Genomic DNA, 25,356 nt, shown 5'->3' on the forward strand with positions numbered 1-25,356 from the left:
AGCCCAAAAGAGGAAAGCAGCCATCTGGGGGGGGTGGAGGTGGAGGGGGCAGGGGGGGAAAAAGGACTCGTAAGTCTAACAGCTGGTGGTGGCAGCCTGTCAAACTGAGGAAAGTTAATGTCAAGAACAGACGCGCCGCAGTCTCTCACTGTTATTTTTGCATGATTATTCCCAGGTGTTGGTGCACGCTGTGCAGTAGCCTTGGCTATTTATCACGCCAGAGAGCCTAAGAGCAGGGGGCGGAGGGAATCGGGAGCAGAGGGGTGGAGGGAGGCGGGGAAGAGGTTATTTCCACAGATAGCCAGCACTTAGTGTATGTAATCAGAGGGCTAGGGGCGCGCGGTGGGGGCGAGGGGCGACCCTGCAGAGGTCCTGGCAATATTTTCTCTGTTCACCTTATTTCAAGGGCTTCCTGAGTGCTGATGAGCCAGGAAGGCTGGTGGCTGCTTTTCATCATCCAACATTTGACTGTGTCAGCCAGGGTGGGTCTGCACTACCAGGAAACCCAAAGCAAATACAGAGGGGTCTCCGGGGCTGGGCTGAGGGGCAATGCAGCAGGCACTCTGAACCAACAAAGACACATCCACGTGGCTCTGCTACAGGAGACAGCCATCGAGTGCTGCATTGAAGGACTGAGAAAGGAGCCCAGGGCTTCCCACAGAGGAGCATCCTTAAGGCAGAGAGCACCCCGCCCCCATCCCCCACTCCTATTGGCCTGCATCCGGGTTGAACCCTGACAAGGCACCTAGGTTTCTGCCATCTGTTCTCACAAATCTCCACACGGTCCTGCCGTTAACCCCTCGATCCTGGGATTCTCAGACTGCCAACCGCCACAGGCGGGAGGAGTGGTGTTTCAGTTTGCACAGAGTCAATGTTTTGATTCTCGGAGCATGCTGGGGCATGGGTACTTAAGGCTCATATTTTCTTCATATCCTGGTATTTGGCTGTTTTATTAGATTGCCCACAGTCACCTCTTAATTTAAAACGCATTAGGCAGAAGACTGCTCTGCCATGAGTAGAAATCCCGGCTTTTTTGGAGGTGACCATTGATGACATGGCAGCAAATCTGTGTTAGACAGCTGCTGACTGACGTCACTGTTGCATTAGCAAAGTCGGGTCGATTTAAAAACATGTTCCTTAGACCCTGATCTCCTCTCCAAAATTAATCACGTTTAAATTTCCATCTCCGGTGGACAAACCAGAACAGCGCCAGCTTCGGTCATTATTCTTAGTTTAGCCTCTGCTAAGTGTAGTAGACACTTCTGAGAAACAAGATCAGTGCAATTTATGGTTTGGTACTTGCTGTGCAAAAAATAAAGGGGTAGGGGCAAACTGATGTTAATGACTTAAGGGACCCGTTCACCTCCAACCCAGAGTCTCCACTTTTGCCACTTTATAGAGTCAGAAACAAGAACCCCAACACGAGGGCAAATTATCCAGAGCTTAAAAATTCAAAAGCCCTGCCTGCTTGTTGCTTTAGATTTGTTTGTAGAAAGAGTTCACATTCTGAGCCAGTTTAACACACAGGACGTAAAGGGATTAGGATAGTTTTCAGACAGACGTCATAGGCAGGATTATATTGTGCACTAAGGTTTTTTTTTTTTCATTTGATCTTCACAAAGTGGTGAGGAGGATGAAGGGTCTCTCAGGGTGAGCAACCAAGCCAGAATTTAAACTGGCCAAGGTCAACCAAAAGCAGCAACCTGCTCTAAATGTAAAACAGAGCCTGAGACTGAGAGAAAGCCTCCTCCATAGGGACTATCTTATCCTTTTGTGCACACAGGAAGCCAGGCACCTGAGTTATTTAAACGCCTACAGTTTGATATTTCCACACAAATACTGTGATCTCTCCAGAACCCCTAGCCCTAAGGCAAGGACTAAGCCCCAGAGACAGAGGACTTGAGTTTGAATCCCCAAAATCCATGAAAAAATGTTGGGCACGGTTGAGCCCACACCTGTAAACCCTGTGGTATCGAGGAGGATGGATGCACAGACAAGAGATAGTTTGGGGCTTTCTGGACGTCTCCTAGCTCAGGTTTTGTGTTGAGGGAATGATGCAGATAATGGTTGAGCATACCCTCTGTGCCCTCTCAGACGGTGTGCAGAAGCAAATCAATATACATAATACATACAGGTGCGTAAACCTTACACACATGCGCACACACATACACTTGAACAGTGGGGTATAGCTGCATGGTAGAGTAGCATATATGAAAAACCCTGGACTCCATTCTCAATAGCATCAAGGGGAGAAACCATAGCTGAGATGCTGCGAAAACCTAGTCAAAACCATGGCTCTCATGCCCTGGGGCCGGGAAGACTGCTTCCATTTCCAGCCAAGACAAACAGAATGCTGGACACACAGAATGTCAACAATCTAGGCTAGCATGTTGCTTGTGGGGGCGGGGTTGTCACTGTCATCAGGAGTCATCCCAGAAATGGCCCTATGCACAAGCACATGTAAAAAAAAAACATGCTTAAACAGCAGCATGTCTTTAAAGTTCGTTGTCTAGCCTTGTCTCTTCTCCAAGTGCCATCAAAGGTATGAGTGTGCACTGACAGCATAATTACACCACTCAGCCCAACGCTTTAAATTTTTTTGTTTTGTTTTTATTTTGTTTTTGAAGCTAAACTAAATCTCCCCTCAAAGATGCTCAGGATGTGATTTCATACCGATTTGGTCTTAAGAAGCCTCCCCCATATCCCACGAGTTGTTACGTGCTTAGTCTCTTCCGGGTTCTCTCATAAATGTCTGCCCCACTGCCGAGCCACAGACACTCAGTCAATTCTGAAAGTGAGCAGGGTGTGCTCTGAATAGTAGCAGTCAATGGTTGGTTTTCACATCGTTTCCAGAGATTCTTAAAATATAAAAGCAAGCCACAGGCAAAGGTGGTGGAGATCATAGCAGGTACTAGAACAGCCGCCTTCTTTCTTTTACTATCTATCCCTTGGTGTAAAGCGGAGTTCGGGGGGGAAAAGTTCCACCCAAATGCTGTTTCAACCAATTAAGTCTCATTCCCATTTCTTTACGAAGGCATCTCAGAAGTGATCTCTGATGCTGTTCAGCAAGGGGTACCTGTGGGAGTCAAGGGGTCAATTTCAACTCAACTGAACTCAGGGTTCCTAAACTCTAATGAAGTCAGGTTGAAATAGAGGAATAAATGGCCGCGTCTCATGTCACCCTGCTAGATGTGGATATTACTTCTTAGAGGATGGATAGATAAGGAAGAAGGGACAAGAAAGTCTATTTGGGGACTGGAGAGATGGCTCATCAGTTAAGAGCACTGATTGCTCTTCCAGAGGTCCTGAGCTCAATTCCCAGCACCCACATAGTGGCTCACAACCTTCTATGATGGGATCTGATGCCCTCTTCTGGTGTGTCTGAAGACATCAACGGTATACTCATATACATAAAATAAATAAATCTTAAAAAGAAAAAAGGGAAGTCTATTTGAAGAAAAACCTCTTGTCTCTGTTCTTAACTAAAATCCTTTCTCTACCCAGGTTAGGTGATCTCTTCCAACCACCCAAAGGCAGTCCTGTAAAATATATTGCATTGTACAATATATGCTGCTAGTGACAAAGGACAAGGAAAAATCTGAGTCACCTCAAGCCCTCAGGCAGTGTCTTGCAAAGGCTTAGAACTCATAGAGGGTAAGAGTTTTGACCTTTTGTATCTTGGTATCAAATGCCTACCCGTTTAGTTAAAGGACATATTGCAACACAGTCATTCCTACCACACCTCGACTCAAAGACAAATGTGAGTCTTATTTGATTGTGAGAAATGATGAAACTGAAGTATAAAGGGAAAGCCAGGGAGTGGGGGTTCGGGGTAGAAGAACAATAAACAAACTAGAAGTTGTGAGTTTTCCCAGTAATGCCTGTACTGGCCTCTGCCAAGTTCACTATCACACAAACTCTATGTATGTTTGCTTTTGAGGGTCAGACTCACCCAGAGCTTCACGCTTGGGTTAAGTTCTGCCCCAAACCCATAACACAACTCCTCCACGAAAAAATTGCATTTCCCAAGTTCAAGCTTATTTTCCCTTCTGAGAACAGAACAGATTTTAAAACCCAATAGGTCTCTGCCTAGTGAGAACAATTTTTTTTTCTAAAGTATGTTAAGTATCCTCTGAGCAAGTTTATCCACAGAATAACGTCCACGGTAGGAGATGCCTCCGCTATAGTCTTTAATATTCATAAAATACTAACTGGAACCACCGGTGTCATTAAAAACATTCTCTCAATTTGCTGTTGATAATGTCTCACACTTCAGCCTTAGATTTCCCTGGAACTCACTGTGTAGCCCAGGCTAGCTTCAAACTCTCACCTTCTAAAGAACTGGGATTACAGGTGTGTGCTAACACACTCAGATGGGTTTTTTTTTTAATCTTTTAGTAAAAATGGTGCTAAGCTTTTCACATTGAATAAAAACAAGCACCTGGGCATGTAGGGGCACATGTTGTCATCCCAGGGCTTGGGAGGTGGAGGGAGGAATATCTGGAGTTCAAGGTCATCCTTAGTTCCATAGAACCTGTTTCAGAAAAACAGAAGAGGAGGAAGAGAAGAACTAACAGTCCAAAGCTGAGGATGAGGGCTCCTCATAATAGCTCCCTATACAAGTCGTGGGGAGCAACAGAGTTAGTCAAAATATAAGGACCTGTTTTTTCTGACAAAAGGACCGTGTATTGACCCCATGCCCTCCCCTTTGTAAGAGTGGCTAAAGAAAGCTGCCTCACTGTTAGGGAAGTCATCCTCTTATCCAGTATCTGTCTGTCAGGTGCTTCTATGTGGCAAGCATTGTTCCAGCAGAGATGAATAGTCACTGCAGAGTAGAGAATATGGTCAGGGTTCAGATGGTCAGTTAAGCCCAAGGCATTATGGGAGCATCAAGGGGGCGGGGCAGTGAGTGTACTGTGGTGGATTTATAAACCTGTGGAGGACTTGGCCTAAGGAAGAAATCAGAGGCTAGGATAGATCTAAGCCATCCTGAATGCTACTTTAGTTTAGGGACTGACAGTTTAGTGAGCTGGCAAGCACAAGAGGGAATTCAAGAGTTCAGGCAAGGATAAGAACCTAGGGGTTTCTGTGAAACTAAAAAATAAGGTGTGAGCTTCTGAAGTAGGGGTATAGAAAAATCATCTGGCACATTGGGTAAGGCCCATATTGGACTTTTATATAAGTGTGTGTGTGTTTGTGTGTGTGTGTGTGTGTGTGTGTGTGTGTGTGTGTGTGAGAGAGAGAGAGAGAGAGATATTTTGAAATTTATTATGTTATAAGATGCCATGGCTGAACTCCAAGGAAGAGACACAGCTAAGACTTGAGAAGGTGGGGGATGAGGATGATTTCAAACACAGTTCTCAAGGAGGGCTGTAAGGAAGGAGGAAGGAATACAATAAACCCCAAAAGAGCTGAGGAAGAAAGGGAGGCTGATCAGAATGATGGCCCTAGTCATCAGGAGGTAGCCTCAATCAAAGAAGACCCGATTTAAAAGGAAACTGGTGTCAGAGGTCCGATGTTCAACCCCACCAGGAGCTGGCTGAAGTCTCCCTGTCTCTCGCCAGCCAGAAGAACAGGGTTGTTAGCATTTTCAAGCACTTTCCATCACTTCACCCTTATAGCTACAGGCCACTCGTGGTGTGTGGTCCTCTCACTGACCAGGAGCTTCCGTCTCAGCGCAGATGATGACTCAATGTCAGTGCTCCTTACTCACTCACTGACTCACCGCCTTTGCAAAACCCTTAATGCCTCAACACCTCAACCTGTGGCGTCTCCTTGGCAGCCAGGAGAAAAGAGGAGTCACAAAACCTGTGGGGATCAAGCCGTTTCATGCTCCCCTGCCAGGTCCTCCTCCACCCAGTGATCCATCCCTAAGGCACCAAGTACAGCAAAGTTCACCGTCTGTTTAATGTGTCACCGGCTGAGGTGGCTAAAGTAACGTTCAATATTTACAGCCACTTAGAATCTGGTGTTTGATGAGATTTGGACAAAGGGTGATTTTTTTTTCCCTCCTCTAAAAACTTGTATTCTGGGCAAAACCCTAGGTGAAGACTGGGGATCAGTCTTCTGCTGTCAACATCTATAAAATGGCACTCTGAAGGTGTGTAACAACGATGCCACAGTAGAACCTCCAGAATTAAAAAAAAAAAAAAGAAAAAGAAAAGAAAGAGATCTTTATGAATCACAAATGCAAATTTAAAAACCTTTCACACTTACTAATATCTCTTATTTATAGACACCCAGACAGAGGAGGTGTTAACAGAATCATATTCTCTGGACATTCAAATTTCCAAAATATTTTTAGATATGTTTTATTTCAGAAGATAATTTAGACCATCAGGAGAAGTTACAAAGACTCAGTGTGAGACAGCAGATAGCTCAGTGGTTATGAGTGCTTACTGATCTTGCAAAGGACCCTGGTTCAGTTCCCCGCACCCATGGGGGCAGCTCACAACTGCTTGTAACTTCTCTGGTCACCACGGATTCTGTTTGCCCTTGGTGTACATAAACTCACAGAGCTGGGCATGGTGGCGCATACCTTTAATTTCAGCAATCAGGAAGTAGAGTCAGGCAGATTTTAGTGAGTTTGAAGCCAGATTTGTTTACAAAGAGTTTCAGGCCGGCCAGAGCTATACAGTGAGACCCTGTCTCAAAACCAACCAAGAAAGCTCTTGCATACATAAACAAAAGTAAATCTTAAAAGGGTAAAGCAAAACACGACAGACAGACAAAAAAATCTAATTTTAGACTATCCCAGGGGGCTGGGAGGACAGCTCAATCAGTCAGTAAAAACGAGGACCTGAGTTCATGTCTCTTGTACCTAGGTAAAATGTTGATCGTGTATCTCTAACCCCACTGTGAGGAGGCTGACAAAGGAGAACTTGAAATTAAACACACACACACACACACACACACACACGCACGCACGCACGCACGCACGCAAACACATACACACACAGGCACACACACATAAACGGTGGCCATGGAGGTTTACTAATTCAAGGACGCTTCACGCAGCCTCATTCATACCTAATAAATACTGTCTGTTCTAAATCTTAGTCACATGAAAACAGAAAAAAGATGTGGCTATGTTTTTCAGAGGGTTGTCCCGAATGTCCAAGATTTCTTAACATGTGAATCATAGATTTCTTAGAATGTGCTCTTCCAAAAATGACAGGGGCTTTCTCCATACACTATTACCAAACTCCCAGCACAAGGTGGCCACTGGAGTTGTTCATATCTATATTAAAATTTTATTCATTTCTCCAGTTAGTCAATAAACACCTGCAGTTTTAGAAGTAGACTCAGCTAAATTTAAATCAAGCTGACTTGAGTCATTATTTAAATCATCAGTCAAGAAAAACTGCTATCTTTTAAAGATTAAAGAATTCATGCTTATTTTTGCTATAATGGCTATAAACTTTATAAAACGCACAGGTGGGTTATTATTTAAAGATGAGATTTTAAAAAACTTCAAATATTCTCAGTGCTCTCAGTATTTTATTTTTAATACCATAATCCAGCCTTTCTACACGCACACATTTTTTATAATGAAAATTGCACTCTACATCTCTTAATGCACTTCGTCCCATAATTTACAGCTATTAGAAACTCTACATCGTTGATTCTATAACAAAGTTCAATGAAGACTCCATTTGAATAGGCAAAGAACTAGCTTCTCAAAGTTAATCATGGATATTTTTCCAGTATATTAAAATCTAATAACCTTAACCCAAACAACTTACATTGAAATTGTTTTTGTTTAATAATAAAAAAAAGGAATTACTCAGAACCATCAATCATGGTAAGTAGCAGAAATAAGTTCCTTTGTTAATCAGCATTGACGTTTATCAATAAACATCCACTCCTTGATGGTAGTGCTAATTTTAATTACAGCATATTTCCAGGAAAAGGGAATGCTCATGTCTGGCCACTGTTGCCAGATAAGGAATACATTTGGCACCTAGGATTAAAACATAAAAACTGGGCTTGAGGGATGGCTCGGCAATTAAGAGCCCGTACTTTGAGGGAATTTGAGTTGAATTCCCAGAATCTATGGCTTATAACTAACTGTATCCCCAGCTTTAAAGGTTTCAACAGCCTCCGTTAGTACCCATGAGCTAGCGAGCGAGCGCACCCCCCCACACACACACACCTCTTATTGAATCTTAAAAAATAGTAAAGTACTCAAGAACGTAGTACTTGGAGATGTGTATAGCTTTGGTTTCCTATGATCTTAAGCTGTGCTTGGTTGCGTTGGGTTGGACTGGGTCGAGGGGTGGACTGGTGGAATTCACTTCAGTAGCTTTGCTATTAATTAAGGACATTCTCCTGGTTTGAAAGAGTTGCAACACCTCTTTGAACTATCACAATGAGGAAATCCCTATTTCCACCAGATGCCACATGATTTTACCCTGAATCACGCTATACATTAAAATAATAATAAAAAGAGATCTATTTTTTGGGATGGCCATCCAATGTGGAACCATCCAAATGCGCACATGGGGTGGTCAGAGGACAAGGTGTGAGTTCTCTCCTTTTAACATGCAGGTCCTGGGGATCAAACTTAGCTCCTCAGACTTGATGGCAAATGCTTCTTTAACCGAACCACGTCACTGGCCAAAAAGCTACCCATTTTGGTAAAGAAAATAACTTCCAACACATCTCAAAACTGTGTAAGTTTCTCTTTAAAATACTATGTTTTTAATTTGTTTCAGCCCAGGTATAATAACTAGCGCACTCCACTAATCCCAGCACTGGGAAAGCAGAGGCAGGAGAATTACTGAAAATTCAAGGCCAACCTAGGTTTTTAGCCAAGCATAGTGCTTGGGGTGTTTGTAATCCCAGAAACCAGGAATCTGAGGCAGGGGAATCACCAGTAGTTTCAGGCCCAGCTAGAGTACAACCCTATCTCAAAAACACAACAAAACAAAATTCATTCTTAAATATCACAATTTTAACCCTTTCCTTGAAATCTAAGAATTTATGGTGACGCAGATGGGGAATCAGAGGCAGAAAGATCTTGGTGAGTTTGAGGCCAGCCTGGTCTACATAGGGAGCTCCAGGAAAGCAAGGACTACACAGAGAGACCTTGTATCATGTATAGGATATTGTAAATATTCAATATCATATATAACATATGTATTGTATATACACATATATATAATACACATATACACAAACCAATGCTTTAGCGAAATTCTTTGTAAGAAAAGTCAAAGGACATGAATATTTACAAAATATTTACAGAATGAGCTATGAAATTTAGTCCTCTTGTTTTTCCCTTTTATACATGCTGGAAGTTAGCTCAGAGTCACAGGAGTTTGTGACCAAAACAAACAACCATGACTTAGCGGAAGTTCCCAGTCATATCACATCGTAAATGTGCGTCCGGTAACCTGGTTTCACATCTCCAGATTAGAGGGGGAACTCTGGGTGTATTTGTGGCCTTAAGTATCCCCAGTGAGTGGTGAAGGACAGAAGACAGAAGTTCTGTGGTGGTTACCTTATTGTGTAAAACCTTCTGTCTTCTTCCTCTTGGCCTTCCATAGAAGGAAGTCATACCTGACACACAGGCTCAACACACACTGTGACTGAATGGTTACTGTAATCTCACAGTTCCAGTTACCCTGCCCCAACCATGTCACAATCTGAGCCCAGGCCCACATTCTTAGAACGTTCCTCTGCCCTTTGTCTTTCACTATGCCATGGACCAAACTCCACTCACCTTGAAGGATGGCAACACTATCGGAATTCCATCTGCCACCCCAATCTGTGCATCCTCTGGGTAGAAGGCAGGTCATCCTTCTCTGCTTATCGCCCCGTCCTCTGGCTGCCTCGTTAGAGAAACAAAACAAATTCCCCTTCCCTCAAGTTAGGGAGTCTAATATTTTGTCAAACAGAAATGAAAAATAAACCCAATCTAAGCTGTCAGAGAATCATGAAAGGCCCCTGGCATTCTGTACGGACTCTTTGAAGAAATGAAACTTCAGTTTATCAAGTGTGATTTATAAGCAACACAGATTTACCTGGTAGATAACGCTGCTGTCTGATCATTAGTAGTCAGACAACAGCCATGTGAACACATCAATTATGGGCCACTGCCAAAAGCCCTTGAGATCTTGGAGATTAACAGCCAATCCTCTGTTTTACAAGCTCACATCAAAAAGAATATTAATAAGAGGAGGGGCAAGGTGAAAGCTTGTCAGAGTAATTCAGCCACTAACACAAGGAAGGCCTTTTCTTTTCTTTTCTTTTTTTTTTTTCCTTTTGCCTTCTCTCTCTTCTCTGTTGAATTGGCCCCAGGAAGAAGCTGGCATCAACTACAAGCTGCAGTCCTGCCAATTTCTTGGAAAATGTTTTTCGATAACATATGGGAACTTGTAAGGGTCTGCAAACTGCTATTTGGTGAATAGAGACAAGCAAGACTTCTTCATGTCCCCTTGTAAATGCCAGGATGACACAAATTGAATCCTTATTGAACTATTTGTAAATTAGCATGCACAGTAGAAATAACCAGTGACTTGCCTCAATCCGAGATTCTGTAAAATCTCTTATGTATTCTGTTCCTAATACTCCTTCCATCCATTGAAATTTAATTAAGAGGCACTACTAGGACTAACCTACACATTAATGAGTTTCTCCAAATTAACACGGTGCTCTCCATTGTGGAAGAAATCACAATATGTACTCTCTAAGACTTCAGTGTCTTCTCTCCAGCTCTCTCGGGAAGACAGATATAAATTTATTGATATTTCTGGAATTAAGAATTAAACCAGTTTCCACCACCCAGATAGCATTTGCAAGAAAGTGTCAATCACCAGCATGTTATTGGTTTTATGTATATCAGATTTACTACCAGTAAGGAGCTGCTGTATTTTTGTAAATGATCAGATTAAAGCCAACAGCTGGTAACTAATTGTTTAGTGGGGTTCCCATCAGGCTTCCTAATGTATGAACAGAAGCCATCACAAAATTCGTGGCCTGGGTTTCCCTACCACTTACAGATTTGTTTGTGCTTGGATTTGTAAAAGACTCTATATTTACAAAGTCTTCGCCTGTTATTTCATTTGTTGTTCTTCATTTGAAAATCAGCATGGGGCGGTGGGGGGAAAACATTAGGAGAAGGAAGCGAAGCAGGGGGTTCCTGTTACTTCTCCTGTTTTGGTTCCCAGTAAGTCACTTAATTCAAGGGCTTGTTGACAAGTAATTTTAAATCATTGAGTCTGCATTCGGATTCAAACACTTGGTGGATCAGTAGAAGGCCCGCCATCACAAAAGCTCCTGTCTGTATATATTTCCTTTTCCCTAAACCCTGGAGACAGGAACCATAGATGCTCAGTTAAAATCCTAACTTGTTATCCTAGAGGCGACTGAGCAGCAGGGAGATTCAGGTAAAGTTTGTGGAACGCTCCTTACGTCGCACATTCTAATTGTTTTCAGGCAGAGAGCACTCAGGTGGATCTCTGTAAATTTGAGACCAGCCTGGTCTACATAGAGAATTAATTCCAGGACAGTCATGACTACAAAACAAAAAACAAAAAAACAAAAGAATTTTTTAAAATTTTTTTTAAAAAGGATCTCTTTCTAGATTCTGAAATTCATACAAAACCTGAGGGGTTTTTGTCAGCAAACCGGGGATAATAATTACATCTTTGAAGGTTGTCCTAAAACCAATAGGATTTCGAAAGTTCTTAAACATAATTGCAGATGCTACTGAAATCAAGAAACATTCCTCAGGTAACATGATTAAAGATTATTGTATCAAAATCAAAAAAGTATTGACTATTTTAACTTATTTGAAAAGAAATAACCTTCCAGGTAAATAATGTGCCTAGGAAACGTAATGGGTAAAAGTCTCAAGTGGTGGGCTCGGCGGATAGCATCAGAAGGATGCAACGATTTCCCATCGATGGACATGCTCTCTTCCAATATTTGCCACAAGAATTCTCTACTGGTTTTGCTCACGCTATCTTTTGTCTGTGTGTGTGCCTGTAGTTCTATTTTTCAAAACAGGCTCTGACTATTGCAGCCCAGGCTGACCTCTGAATTGCAGGAATGAATACTCCTACCTTGGCCTTCCCTGAGCTTAGATTACAGGTGTGAGCTGCTTTGCACAATTAAAACCATTAAATGTTAAGGAAACCACCACTCAGTAGAGGCTTTCTAAGAGCCATGACCATTCCTGCGCAGTGCAGAAGTAGCAGGATTCATTCAGCTAAAACCGATATTTCATCATAAACAAGCATGCATCTGATTGGCAGAATTTATACTGCAAAGTACACTTTTTTAAAAATATGCTTAAACTACGTGTAGTGGAACTCTGTGATTTCAAGACTAGCCCGGTTTACATGTGAGTTCCAGGATAGTCAGTGATATAGTGGGCTATATGGGGAGATCTTGTCTTGAAAAAAAAAAGCAAAAATAATAATAAAATAAAGTCAGTATCCTTAAATAGGGTCTAACGGGTAACTTAAAAGTAGAAACATAACATAAATCAAAAAGACCGTTCAACTTTTTCTTTCAGGCAGGTTCGCACTATGCAAATCCTTGAGTGACTTGTAACTTGCTAAAGACCAGGTTAGCCTCAAATTCATAGAGATCTGCCTGCATCTGCCTACTGAATGCTGGCACCACTGTGATGCACCAAAACCACTGTTCTTTTCCACAACAGTTATGGGTGATGACTGATTCCGGGTGAGTACAAACAATGGTGGCGTATAGAAAGCGTCAGACAGGGTCGTGTTGAGACTTCTTTCATGAATCTTAGCATAGAGAAAAAGGCCAAATTCATGCTTGAGTTCCTAAGAGCTCATCTCACTCCAAACACACGGGCTGAACATTTTATACATGACTGGATCTGCACACATACGTGTGTGCACATGTGAAACTGACTTTGGATCTTTTCATCAACTACTTTCCACCTTATTTTTTGAGATAACCTTTCTCACTAAACCCAGAACCCTCCACTTCCAGCAATCCCCAGAGAACATTGTCTGTACCATCCAGAGCCAGAATTATGGGTGGATGCTGTTATGCTTTGCTTTTTAATGGGTGCCAGTGTTCTGCAGGTCCTCATGCAAATGCATCAAACTTTTTACATCCCCCCCAAAATCCCCCCAATCCTATTTTATTTCTTTTGTAAATCAGGTTTGTTGGTACAAACTTTCCCATAGGCATCTCTCTTTTTCATTCAACTATTGAAAGGGTCCCCCCACCCCATTCTTGTAAGAGTAGCTGTCCATTTTTGCCCAGGCAGTTTTGTGGTTAACAAAGAAACCATCAGACAAAAATCTCCCACCACACAGCACATCACCACAATCTGTTATGCTGAAACAGTACAACAGTACAAGCCTTTTAAGGTAGTCATCTTTATTGTTGCTCTTTACCTAACAGACAGGCCTTACCAGACTTGAGCGGCATATGCAATCCAATCAATTACACACATAACGGCATTTTTAAAGAATTAAAACTGTATATGAGTGAGAGACAGAGAGAGAGAGAGAGAGAGAGAGAGAGAGAGAGAGAGAGAGAGAGAGAGAGATGTGTCTGGATTCAGAGGAGCCACACTGAAGATCTTCCTCTATTCTGTGACTACAGCAAAAGAACTCACAGCTCAACAAGTACTGACAGAGATTAAGAAAATAAGTAAACGTGTCCTTGGGGTCCCCCAGCACACAAGAGAAATGTGCATGCACAGATCACAGAAAAAATGGAAAAGGTGCAGAGAAGAGACTTTCGCCTGCAGTGCAGAACACTAGAGATAGGGATGGGAGAGTTACAGCTTTTTGGAGAAATAGAAGGGCATTCAGAAAATGCAGCCCCAGAAGAAGAAAACAAATAAAAATAAAAAGCAAGCTCACCCAAACAGTGGCTTTTGTGCATTATCATACTAGAGATCAACCCCCAGCTGACTGACAGAGATGGTCCTGCTGCATTAGTAAGATTGTGGAAGAAATTGGTGGAACCCATTGTCTGGACTCTCCCTAAACATTTCCCTTACCCTGGCCAGTATCTGGAATACTAAGCCAAAGTGGTCAACCAAGAGCGGCCCGCCTCATCTTCACTACTTAACCAGTTCATTTGTACTGCAAAGTTCCTGCCCCATGATTGCAGGAAGCAGGACTGTGTCCTGGCCATATATTTCCCTGGGTCTAGACAGTCAGTGCTTTGGGCTCCATCTCCCATCTGGCCACATCCACAAATTAACCACCTGCAAAACACCTTTATGAACTGCTATTTAAGGGAGTACCATGGTGATTTTTTTTAAATAAGGAGTTTTTTTTTTTAAGTAGATTCGAATAACCATTCTTGAGAGAAAGTGGGGTGGGATATGAATCTTCAGATTGTCTGAATCTGTCTTCAAAAGTGCACAAAGGAAAAACAGGGCAGGGCACCTGGAAAATGGGAGGGGAAGACTAAGAATTCCTTAGGTAATTGAAAAATACAGCTCTGATCAAACAGTAATGTTAAAGTCCAGTATGGTGGAGCATGTTCTTAATTTCAGTACTCAGGAGGAAGAAGGAGATGGATCGCTGAGAACAGTAGGCCAGCCTGATCTACATAGTGAGTTTCGGTCTAGTCAGGGCTACAACGTGAGACTGTATCTCAATAAAACAAAAATGACTTAAAGGAAGATTTCAGCACTCAGAAAATAGTAGAAAACAATGTGATACTCTTAGGGGGTCTCCCTAAGTCAGTGCAAAGCCCAGCAGCCATGAAAGAAAATTAATTATAAACTTCATTACACATTTTAAGATTTTTACACAGGACTGGTAGTTGGGGGCAGGTAGGGGACTTGAATAAACACAATCCAGAGGTAAGAGATGGGAAAAAATATTTGCAAACCATGCACCATGAAGTCTAGTTAGACCTCTGGGGAGTGCAAACGTGTGGGTGCAAGTAAGAAATCTGTGAGACGTAAAAAATTAGTGTGATTAGTTAACATACACCTGAAATATTTAAAGTCAAGAAGCAGCTGGCTCACCATAAAACCAGGCAAAAATTACAAGTTATCAATGAGTACTCATGAAAAATACAAATTGAAATGGCCAATCACTATCAGATTGGAGCCGGACAATCATAAGCCACGGTGGTGGGGAGTTGTAGAGAAAGGCTGACTGAATGTTCTAGTGTTGGGTGACTCACACCGTACAGTCGGGTTGGAGGGAAATTAAACTTTGAGATGTGTGCATGAAAAGATGTTCAGTAGAACATTTCTAATAACTGAAAAATGTTGCCTGCATCCTCCGGGCTGTGAGACCAGTATCGTGGGATCCAAGACACAAGGGCAGTGAGTGATTTCCAAAACACAGCTACATGAAAAGGGAAACGTGCAGATGAGCATCTCTCCTGCTCTCATCATACAGGACACATGACCGACAGAGAAGGGCCATTTCAAGAAAGATATGAATGGAGCTTAATGGGGACTGGTTCTAGGGAGCAGGCTAGGAGGGGTGAAGTATTAGGGAAAGGAATGCCCAGTTTCCATCATGGGCTAGATAATTTCTACTTCTAAAGACTCATGTAGTGATATTATTTTATGTTTTAAAGTTATTTAAGAATTACTTTAAGTCTGAGGCAGGAGGCTCTCTGTTTGAGGCTAGCCTGGGCTACATAAAAGATTCCAACACAACACAACAAAACAACAATTTACTCAGCACAATTAATTTAGTTTAGTGAGGCAGGTCTCAGTTGTTTTATATGTGTTTGTTTGTGACAGGGCCTCACTGTATTACCCAGGCTGTCCTCTGACTCTGACTTGTGATCCTTCTGCCTCAGTCTTCTGCGTGCTGGTACTAGCAACCTGCTCAACACCCAACATGTAGATAAGTCAGCTGCAAGGGAGTGTGAAGGTGGAGGGTTGCAAAACAAAAGGGCTTGGTCTTCGTATCATTAGCACATCGCTTTTTAATTCTGTTGTTTGAAGATGGAATAATAACGTTATTTGTAATGTGACCAGCATATGAGGTGTGCATGTGAAATGTGTGTATGTGCGGTTGTGTGTGTGCACATGTGAACACCAAAAACCAAGAAAACGCTCCACTCAGAAAGTATTCCTTTCATTAAGGTCTTCTGAGGAAGGTTCTATGAATAGCCCTCAGGATTCACAGTGTTCTGTGTGGGATGCATATTTGACATCTCCCAGGACCACAGAGAAATAAATGAGAAACCCAATGACCTGGGGGATGGGCTCAGAAGTGTAACTAATACCACTGAGATCACAGGGCCCCCTTGTCCTCTCCATCACTCTCTCAGGACACATTGGATACTGTTATCTCCTCAGGCTCGAAAACACTCTCCACCTCAGGGATCGCACTCTGGGTCTAGTAAGAGTCCCTCCACAAGTCAAATGGCCCCTGACCATATTCAGGTCCGAATCCAGCATAAGCACATATAAATTCTCCCTTCTCCCACCTCTCTTCCATCCTCCCCTGCTACATCCCCCCTTACCACACACAATACAGTGAAACAAAAAGGATCTCTCCATAAGAATTCAGAATATTTGCTTCACAGGACGAAGACTTGGTTTGCTCACTGCTGTGCCCTGGAGACTCCGACACAGGCATTCAAAAAAGACTCATTCAACCGAGAGATGGATAAAGATGTGAATGGAAAATTAAACTGAGAAACATATATGGACCTTGCTTTCCTACTATTGCTACTCCTGAAAAAACACAGAGTATTCAAAGATCCCTAAACCACAGGGGAGATGGGGAAAAATGGATACACAATTGTTGTCTACAACATCTCTATTAAACAAATTTCTAAGTCCCTTAACACCATAACAACACTGCACAGATGGTAAAATAAAATCTTCCTGGCTAGGGGCGGAAGTGCCCCAGCATGCCTAGCATGTTCAAGGCCTGTGTAATCACCAGCAAAAATTTGCTAGATGTTGCTGTTATTTTTAATCCAGAGGGGTTGTTTTGTTTTGTTTTGTTTAGCCACAAATTCATTTTTCCATATTACAATAGAAGACTCGTTCAACTGCCAAGCTCCAAGGCAGCCCCATCCTCCTCACGCCCCACCCCTGTACCAAATCTCCCCTACCCTGACCCCCAGGCTTAATAAAGAACATTTATCGCCTTGGCTCCAGTGTAATTACCTGCCTTCATTCCACGGCAGTGCATAAACAGGCTATTAAAAGTTCCTTACATTTTGAAAGTGATAGATATTTACTTTCCTGCCTCCTTTTGAGATAGGTCGCTAGGCTGTCCTTGAACTTGCTTTAGTGCTAAGGAAACCACTGTAGATCCATGTCAGGGCTTTGTGCACGCTAGGCAAGTACACTACCAACTGAGCTACACCCACTAGTACACCCCCTGCTTGGTAACTTGGTAAATAATTAAGCATTTAGATTAACATTTCAGTCCTTATGTCAAGCTTTTTTTTAAAAGGGGATTGATATATTCTGATCCACCCCACCCCCCATCATCTACACAATAACCTGAGTCTTTCAGTGACATCTTGTGTTTCCCTGTCCCTGTGTTTCAGTAAGGACTATGACTGCTGAGTTTAGCAGCCATCGATTCTGAGTCGCATCTTAACCTGAGTTCTTGGCAGCATTTGGCACAGATGATGAGAGCCACCTGGGTGGAATTTCTCAACTTGCTTTCCAGAAACACCAGATTGCCTGGGGTTTCCTCTTCCAAAGCACATGTGCCCCAGACTCCTCTTAACACGCCATGGCTCGTCTCTGCGTTCTTGTCTTTTCTAAGGACACTCACACTCTGGGTGACCTCTTTCAGCCTACCAACTTCCAAGACAACTTCACCCTAATCTGTATCAGGACCCTAACCGTCGCATACATCAATTTGCCTCAGGCTGTGTCAAAAGTGTACCTTAGCTGGCTGTGCTGGTGTGCAACTGCAATGCCAGCACTCAGGAGGCAAAGGCAGTATGATCAGAGGTTCCAAGTCATAAGTATTTACAGAAGCCAGTCAGGAATACATGAGATACCCTTTCAAAAAACGGAAACAGACAAGCAAAAAAAAAGTGACTCATACCTATTGATTCCTCAGACCCATCCCCATCCCATTCAGCATTTACTGTTTCACACCTCCAGATCAAGTCCTAGACTGCCTTTCCCTTTGAACGACAAGACTACTTTCAACCAAACTCTGTGGTTAATGAAGACATCTATTGTGTCTTATAGGAACTTCTGGTCCACAACCAGTTTCACTGTACCTCTGGCAATTGGCTCCCTCTACTCAACTAAATCGTGTTATTTATTTTACTCCAGCTAGAATCCAAACTCCTTAACCAGAGAGTACAAGGCCCTGCATGACAAGGCCTAGGACCAGGTCCCAACCAAATCTGGACACAGACTGGGCAAAATGCATGCCTTGTGTGTTGTCTGAGGGGGTTTAACAGCATGTGCAGTCAGCCAATAAAACAGCAAGAAAGCGCATCCAGAAAAACTGTGGTTGTGTCCAATCCGATCAATCCAGATTCTAAGTTCGCGTCCCCTCTCGAGCAGCATCCCTTGCTGGATCTGCTAGCGCAGATCCTCCCACTCCAACTCTTCTTTGCCTTCCACTTCAAGCACAAACTGGACAAGGCTCTGTACCCTATAATACAGCTTCAGACCACAGCCCTCTCAGCCTCTGAGATCCAACCTCCTCTATGATAGGAACTTCCTGTCATTGAGAGTCTTTAAGAAGCAGCGACAAAAGTAGGCTACAATTTTCCAGTGACCTTCTTTTCCATCGTGTCGTAAGATAGTCCAGAGTTCCAACAGAAAAACACAACCACAGGCTTTGTCATACAAAATTCCCTTTCGCCAAATCAAGGCTCGGAAAGAGCTAGAATGCATTACTACTCGCACATGTCTGTGTTCTTAGAACCCATGGCATCCTGGGGGCTTCTGTGACCTGAACTGTGGAAAGCTGCCTTCCTCTCTTCCGAGTTCACTATTCTCATTCCCACGTCTGGAACTAACTTATCAGGTCCATGAGAAATCTGCAATCATTTCTAGAAACCACCACGTACCTGGACGGATATACCGAAATTCATAACAAATACAAAACACAGAAATAGACAGCATGAATGGTGCTCTCAAGCTGTCTCTCAGTACACTTACTTGAGTGGCAGGGTCCATCCCCAGGATCAACTAGGGCTTCCTGGTTCTCTATTCGAATCACATGCTCTATATTAAGTTATAAAAAGGTTTTGAAAATCAGAATCGCATTCGTTTGTAGGACCGTATTAAAAGACATCTCCACAGAAAGAACGGAGGAAATGAAAGAGCTCAGTGATAGAGCATTTCCTGGCATGAATGAGGCCTTAGGTGAGGGAGGAGGATGAAGGAAGGGAAACAGGAAGAAAGCAAAGGAGGAAGAAAAGGACTAGAGCTTAGAGCGAGCTGATTGTGAAATCAGCCTGACACAAAGGCAGAAAATGTAGCTCATTAAGACGAGCTACTGAAGACCTCGACCACACTCTCCTGCGGACAGTCCCCACGTTTGCGTTCTTATCTCTGCCCGTATCAGTCCATTCACTCTGCACTGCTGCACCCTAGCAGGATCATCAGGAGGAACCATTCAATGGATTGCTAACAGAGGTCAAAGCTCTTGAGAAACAGAAGGAGAAAAACCAGACTCTAGCCAGATAGGAATCTGTGAAGAGATAGAGAAAAGATTTTTTTTTGGAGGAATTTAGCCTAGGGGGGCAGCCACTTCCTTATTAGAATAGAGAACCTTCAGTTAACCTTGCTCTCCAAAGTCATTGGTTAACAACAGCCTAGCAGACTTAAACTTACTCCCACACAGAAAGCTCTCTCTCCAAACTTTGCTCTCTTTTCTAATTCTTCTCTCACCTTACTTTCCACTCCCTCCATTCCTCTCCTCTCAGCCATCACCACCCCCATCAACACCTCCTCTCTTTTTCTAAAAAAGAAAAGAAAACAGAGCCAGCCTTTCAGGATACCCACCGAACATGACATAACAAGATACAGTAAGACTAGGCACAAACCCTAATTTCAAGGCTGGGCAAGGCAGCCCGGTAGGAGGAAAAGGGTTCCAGGAGCAGGCAAAAGAGACAGAGACAGTCCTCACTCCCACAAAAACACCAAGCTACACAGCCACAAGGTATATAGAGAGGACCCAGCTCAGACCCCTAGAGCCCGTTTGTAGCTTCATTTCTGGGAGGCCTTACGAGCCCTGATTAAGTTGATTCTATGGGTTATCTTCCCATGGTCTGATTTCTCGTAGACATGTCTTTTCAGAAACTGAAAATCACCATCCCGATCTTTTTTTCTCAAATCTTCTGTTCATGCAAAACAGCCTCAGCCTCCTTCCTCTTGCTGTTAAAGTGCTCCAGATCAGCTAAGGAAGCAACTGGTATATGGTAAATGTAGCACGCTGATTTAGCTCGCAGAGCTCACTCCTCGACACTTTCTGATGTCTGGACACATTTCTGTTCCTGTGCAAGAAATATGCCGGTGTTGCTTCCTTAGGGACCATTTTTCCATAGCCCATGTCTGCTGAACACAAAGATGTTGTCCACAGCCATGTGGCCTCCCCTTCTGTCTAGATATTTCCTAAAGCCACTGGCACATCACTTCTTTCTCTCCCTGCAAATCTAGGCAACACAAAAAACGTTCAGTATAGAATCTATTAGCCTACCAACTTCAAAGAAAACTTACTAGGGAAAAGAAAGATAATTTATGAGGTCAGGATCTAGGTCATCAGCATCCTGACCACAAAGCACAAGAGAGGCAACGTCTGTGCTTTCGGCACCGGTCTCCGTAAGAAGTGACAGGAAGAAGGAGCTCTTCAGTACTTGGGAGAGCATCCTCCCAGATTATTTAACCATTCTGATATGGCTATCATAGGCGAGAATTGTGGGGAAGAAATGAGTGCTGGAATCAAACTTCCTACCACTCTAGGCGACACAGCAGTGTGCATGGAACATGATGGCCTAGGCTTCTAAGCCACATCTCAGGCGAGAGCACAATCCACTCCAACGTCTAGAGAGTTCATAACCAGTCACCTTAACCATGAACAGCCGGTGGCGAGGAAGTGGGTCCTTGCTGCCCTTGTGACAAAGCTTGTTCTGAGCTGAGAGAAAGCAAACCATAGGAACACAGCAAACTCCTCTTTTCTAGATCCTCTACCTTCCTGCCACTATAATCAATTCTTTAAGCTTTTTTCTGCCTGTATATAAATACACGTGTATGTTTAAGTATATATAAGCGTGTGTTTATAAATATAAAATATGCATATATTCTATATTTGGTGATTTATCGTTACTTTTAATTCTTTCTTGTTGTTTACTCATTTCCCACACTCCCCCAAAGGGTACTTTGAAATCTTTCCAGTTTTTACAATTAAACCTAACCATCTGGACAAAAATCTTCACATTCACTAAATTAGTCACAGATTTTGTGGGTAAGCTGAGAAACTAAATGCTATGCTCAACGCTAGGATTGAAACCACATCTACCACAGCAAAACACTCTCTCTCCAATAATCTTCCCAATTATGCACGCACATTCGGGCTCAAATAACATGACGGCGACTCTACTCCATTGCACAGAATTATTTACCCAGTTAGTTCCATCCCTCAGATCCTAAAACAAAGGACAGTATACGCAAAATGAGGGAGGCTACCGAAGCTTTCAGAATTTGTGGCAGATGAAAGATAAATCATTACCTATTTCTTTGCCACCATTTAGCCCCTTCCTTCTACTGGTATATGGTCGCAAGCTACTCGCCAGATTAAAAAGCAATTTGAGCACTTGGAGAAAAAGTACAGCAGTTAAAAGGCCATACCGTTCAGCCAGAGGTTGAAAGTTTGACTCCCAGTATCCATGCCAGGCTCCTCACAACCTGTGTCTCCAGTTCTCTCTCTCTCTCTCTCTCTCTCTCTCTCTCTCTCTCTCTCTCTCTCTCTCTCTCTCATCCAAATACCCCGTACCACCCCACATACACATAATTTTAATAATTAGAATAAATCCTTTCAAAATTGAACAATTATGTTGTCCAGTGTTCTAGGAAAGATGTGGGATAAATAGAACGTTCGAGTATAAAAGTCATGTAGCTTCTTCAGTGTTTACAGTTGTCAGAAACTCGGGGTCTTTACGTATAGACAGCTGAACTCTAGCAAAGCAAATTATCTCATGTTATCTGATCACCGACCGGTACGTAACCGCAGCTAGTAAGAGCTCCTGTCGCTTTAAAAGTGAGCGGGATTAGCCTGTGGAAGTAACCACAGCTGCACTAGCTCCAGTACCCAGAAAAGATTAGTTGGTCCCAGGGAATAATGTACCGGATCTTGCAGGAAGCTTGTGGAGTCACGTGGTAGTCTTTCAAAGCGCTCCCTAATCCTTTAATATAAGCTACGATAGCAAGTATTAGACTTGAGGTAAGCAGACTTATAAAAATCATTTTCAGAGCGTCTTAGGTTAGTTCCCTCCCACACACACGTTCTACGGGTAACAAAAAGGAGTCATCTAAATAGCATATAAAACAGGCTCACTGGGACCAGCAAGACCCAAGAGGAACTCATATTAAGTTATAGGGGCAGAAAACTCGGCACCTGCCTGACTCAATTCTTTATGCTACCTGCGAATCAAACTGAGTAGAGGGCATGTTTAGGTGGTGACTTAAAAGCCTGGCAAGTATTTACATCACGGAGGGAGGCAGTGACAACTGGCGACAAAAGCTTTCTCTCAGGAAAGGTTAAAGCTGTAGGGACGTACTTATGATACTTCTGGACTTTCACACAGGTGAATGGAGATATTTTTTTCACACTTACATTTTGGTGTGTGAAGTAAACCTTGTCTGAGCACACATAAACATTTAAACAAAAAAATGCTCCCTGAAGAGTCTAATCTAAGCATTTGAATCAAATCTGAGCATTCGAAATGGTTCAGTGTTTTGGTTCGGGGTGGGGGTGCGGGACAGGTTCTCACGTGTAGCCCCGGCTGGCCTAGAACTCATAGACTTGCTTCTGTCTCTCAAGTGCAAGGATTAAAACTGGAAGGCACCAGGTCCAGTAATTCTTTACATTTAGAAACATTTTCATTTAGTCATCTTATAGACAATGGTACTTCGGTGGTAAAAGTGAAGATTTAAGTCTACGATTTTAAAAGTTATGTTGAATTCTCACAGACATAAAGCCCAGTCACTTCCCTCATTTGTATATTCCTAGGAAAAAGCATCAGATGTGAATAATAGCACATTTTTTAAAAAGCCATAAGAAGTTTGACAGTAAAGCCATTAAGACCTGATCTTTCATATCCTATTCATTCCACACACAAATCCGTAGAAGAGAGCTATCGAATGAAGCCACCTCGTTCCATTTGAATAGGAAGTCATGCCATGGCAAAGGGATAAAAATACTGAAGTAGAGGTACTAAATCTTGAGGAAGAAAACAATCAAGGTCACCTGAAGCAGATTAGGATCTTAAGTTCCATTTTTTCAAAAATGCATCATGTGGGGCACCCAGCTGTTCTCCGGGAGGACTCAGGTTCACTCCCAGCATCAAGGCAGCTCCCAACCATCTCGAACTCCAACGTCAGGACATCCAATGTCCTTCTTCTTAATGCCTCTCAGGGGGCATTAAGTCTGCACATGGTGCGCACACACACAAATGCGGCCCAGACACTCATACACACAGAATAGGAAAGAACACACCAAGTAAGGAACGAATGGTTTTAATGTTCCAGTGGGACGGCTCTAACTGTGGTCAAAGAGATCAGAGGCAGTAAAAACATATTTGGACCTGGAGTGATCAGGAAGTGTGGCAGCTTGTAGACAAAAGAGCAGCTCTCACCCACAAGATTGATGTAAAAATAAAAGTAGTGAATGGGGAAGTGTTTAGCCTGACACTTCTGGAAAACAGTAGTTTACTGGAGACATTCCTAAGCCTTCTTATCCACAAGATTAGAAAGCTGAACTACATACAGCTCATATGGGAACAAAAGCTATTGTTTCTGGTATTTTACTGTCCTAAGAAAAATGTTCATCTGTCCTTTTCTAAAGAGAATCACACCAATTTTAGGTTGCCAGACAGCAGCTCTTTGGCCCCTTGATTGTATACCAACCACATCACTGCCTTCCTGGAGAGTCCCGTTCTATTCAGAACCATGTCACTACCCAATTAAATAGGGGATGTTTCTGACAAATGTCCCAACAATTCTGGAGAATGTGTTGGGTGGGACTTTGGGGCACCAAGGGCCCTCCACTACCCAGACTTTTTTCTTCTGCTCCCCTCCTAGTCCACGTCCCCAAGTGACCCTCCCCACCACCATCTCAACAAAACAGAAAACGAAACATAGCAAGAGTCCTCAAGCCTTTCCCCAAGCTCTCTTAGGGTTTAATGTCTTGACCAGGTAAGGAACCTGTATTTCCACCTCCTACCTCATTTCTTAATAGTTTAAGACATGCTCTTGGGTAAGAAGCCTCACCCTTAAATAACTAAATAATTTCTCCCTTTTGCCTCTTTTTTTCATGCAAAGGAAAGACGTGAGGGAAACGGTTGAGCATAATCAAAAAACACAATCCTGGGCCTTAGGTTCCTGTACTGTACAGCCTCACATCCAGCCCATAGGATTCAGTGAGGAGTTAGGTCTTGATTGGGAAACAAATGGTTTGCTTTAAAATTCAACCATTCATCATCCCTGTTGTTGTGGTTCTTGTTGTTGTTGTTGCTGCTGTTGCTGCTGCTGCGGTTAAGAGGTTGGCTGCTGACCAGCCCAAAGACTTCTAAGTTCACCCACTATTTTGCTCTCCCAATGGTTAAAAGGTAATAAGCTCATTCAGAGTTTATAAAACTATGCACCATCAACAAAAGCCTGAAATGCTTCCAAGATGCACAGTGGCCTCCAGACACACAATGAATAGCTGTGTGCAGCAGCCCCACCCCCACCCCACCCCCAAACACAAATGCCAGGCCCCAATTAAGCACCCTGGGGGCCTTCAAAGCAGTTACGGTAAGTTGCAAATACGGCAAGATCCACTTGAAATCCAACTATCCAGTGTGTTTTTCCTCCTCTGCGACTGGGGCAGACTGACCTCATTAAGGGGTAATTAGTGAACCCCAGGACTGGAGGGGCTACCACAGTCTTGCCTTTTGTGAGGTTTCAATATGGCAACAGCAAAGTGTTTTAGGCTAGGGGGTTTCCACAATCTAAGAGGCCCGTGTTTAAAAATTTTAGGGATTTCAATCTGCCCATTTTTCTTTTTTGCTACCAGACATTAAGAAGAAAGGAAGCCATTACAAAAGACTTGCCTGTTGCTTTTATGGAATCCGTAAGTAGTTTAAATAAAGGGCTTTTGTAAAAATTATTTGAGCCATTTCTATTTCATAGATAATAAACATTAAGAGTTTTGATAAAATCATCTAAGT

General features: G+C 42.9%; 1 protein-coding gene across 8 annotated transcripts in view; it reads right to left on the reverse strand.

Moving 5' to 3' along the window:
- Nucleotides 1-25,356, reverse strand: part of Zfp608 (zinc finger protein 608) — a 107,479-nt gene that overhangs the window by 66,987 nt on the left and 15,136 nt on the right. Inside the window, exon 1 of one of the 8 annotated variants that reach the window (XM_087592718.1) lies at nucleotides 9,506-9,648. In XM_087592718.1, the coding sequence (XP_087448844.1) occupies nucleotides 9,506-9,562 (57 nt within the window). In that variant the 5' untranslated portion in view covers nucleotides 9,563-9,648. 8 annotated transcript variants of the gene reach the window in all.

This window comes from Rattus norvegicus, chromosome 18 (genome assembly GCF_021556685.1).
Source record: "Rattus norvegicus strain SHRSP/BbbUtx chromosome 18, alternate assembly SHRSP_T2T, whole genome shotgun sequence".
Lineage (NCBI taxonomy): Eukaryota > Metazoa > Chordata > Mammalia > Rodentia > Muridae > Rattus > Rattus norvegicus.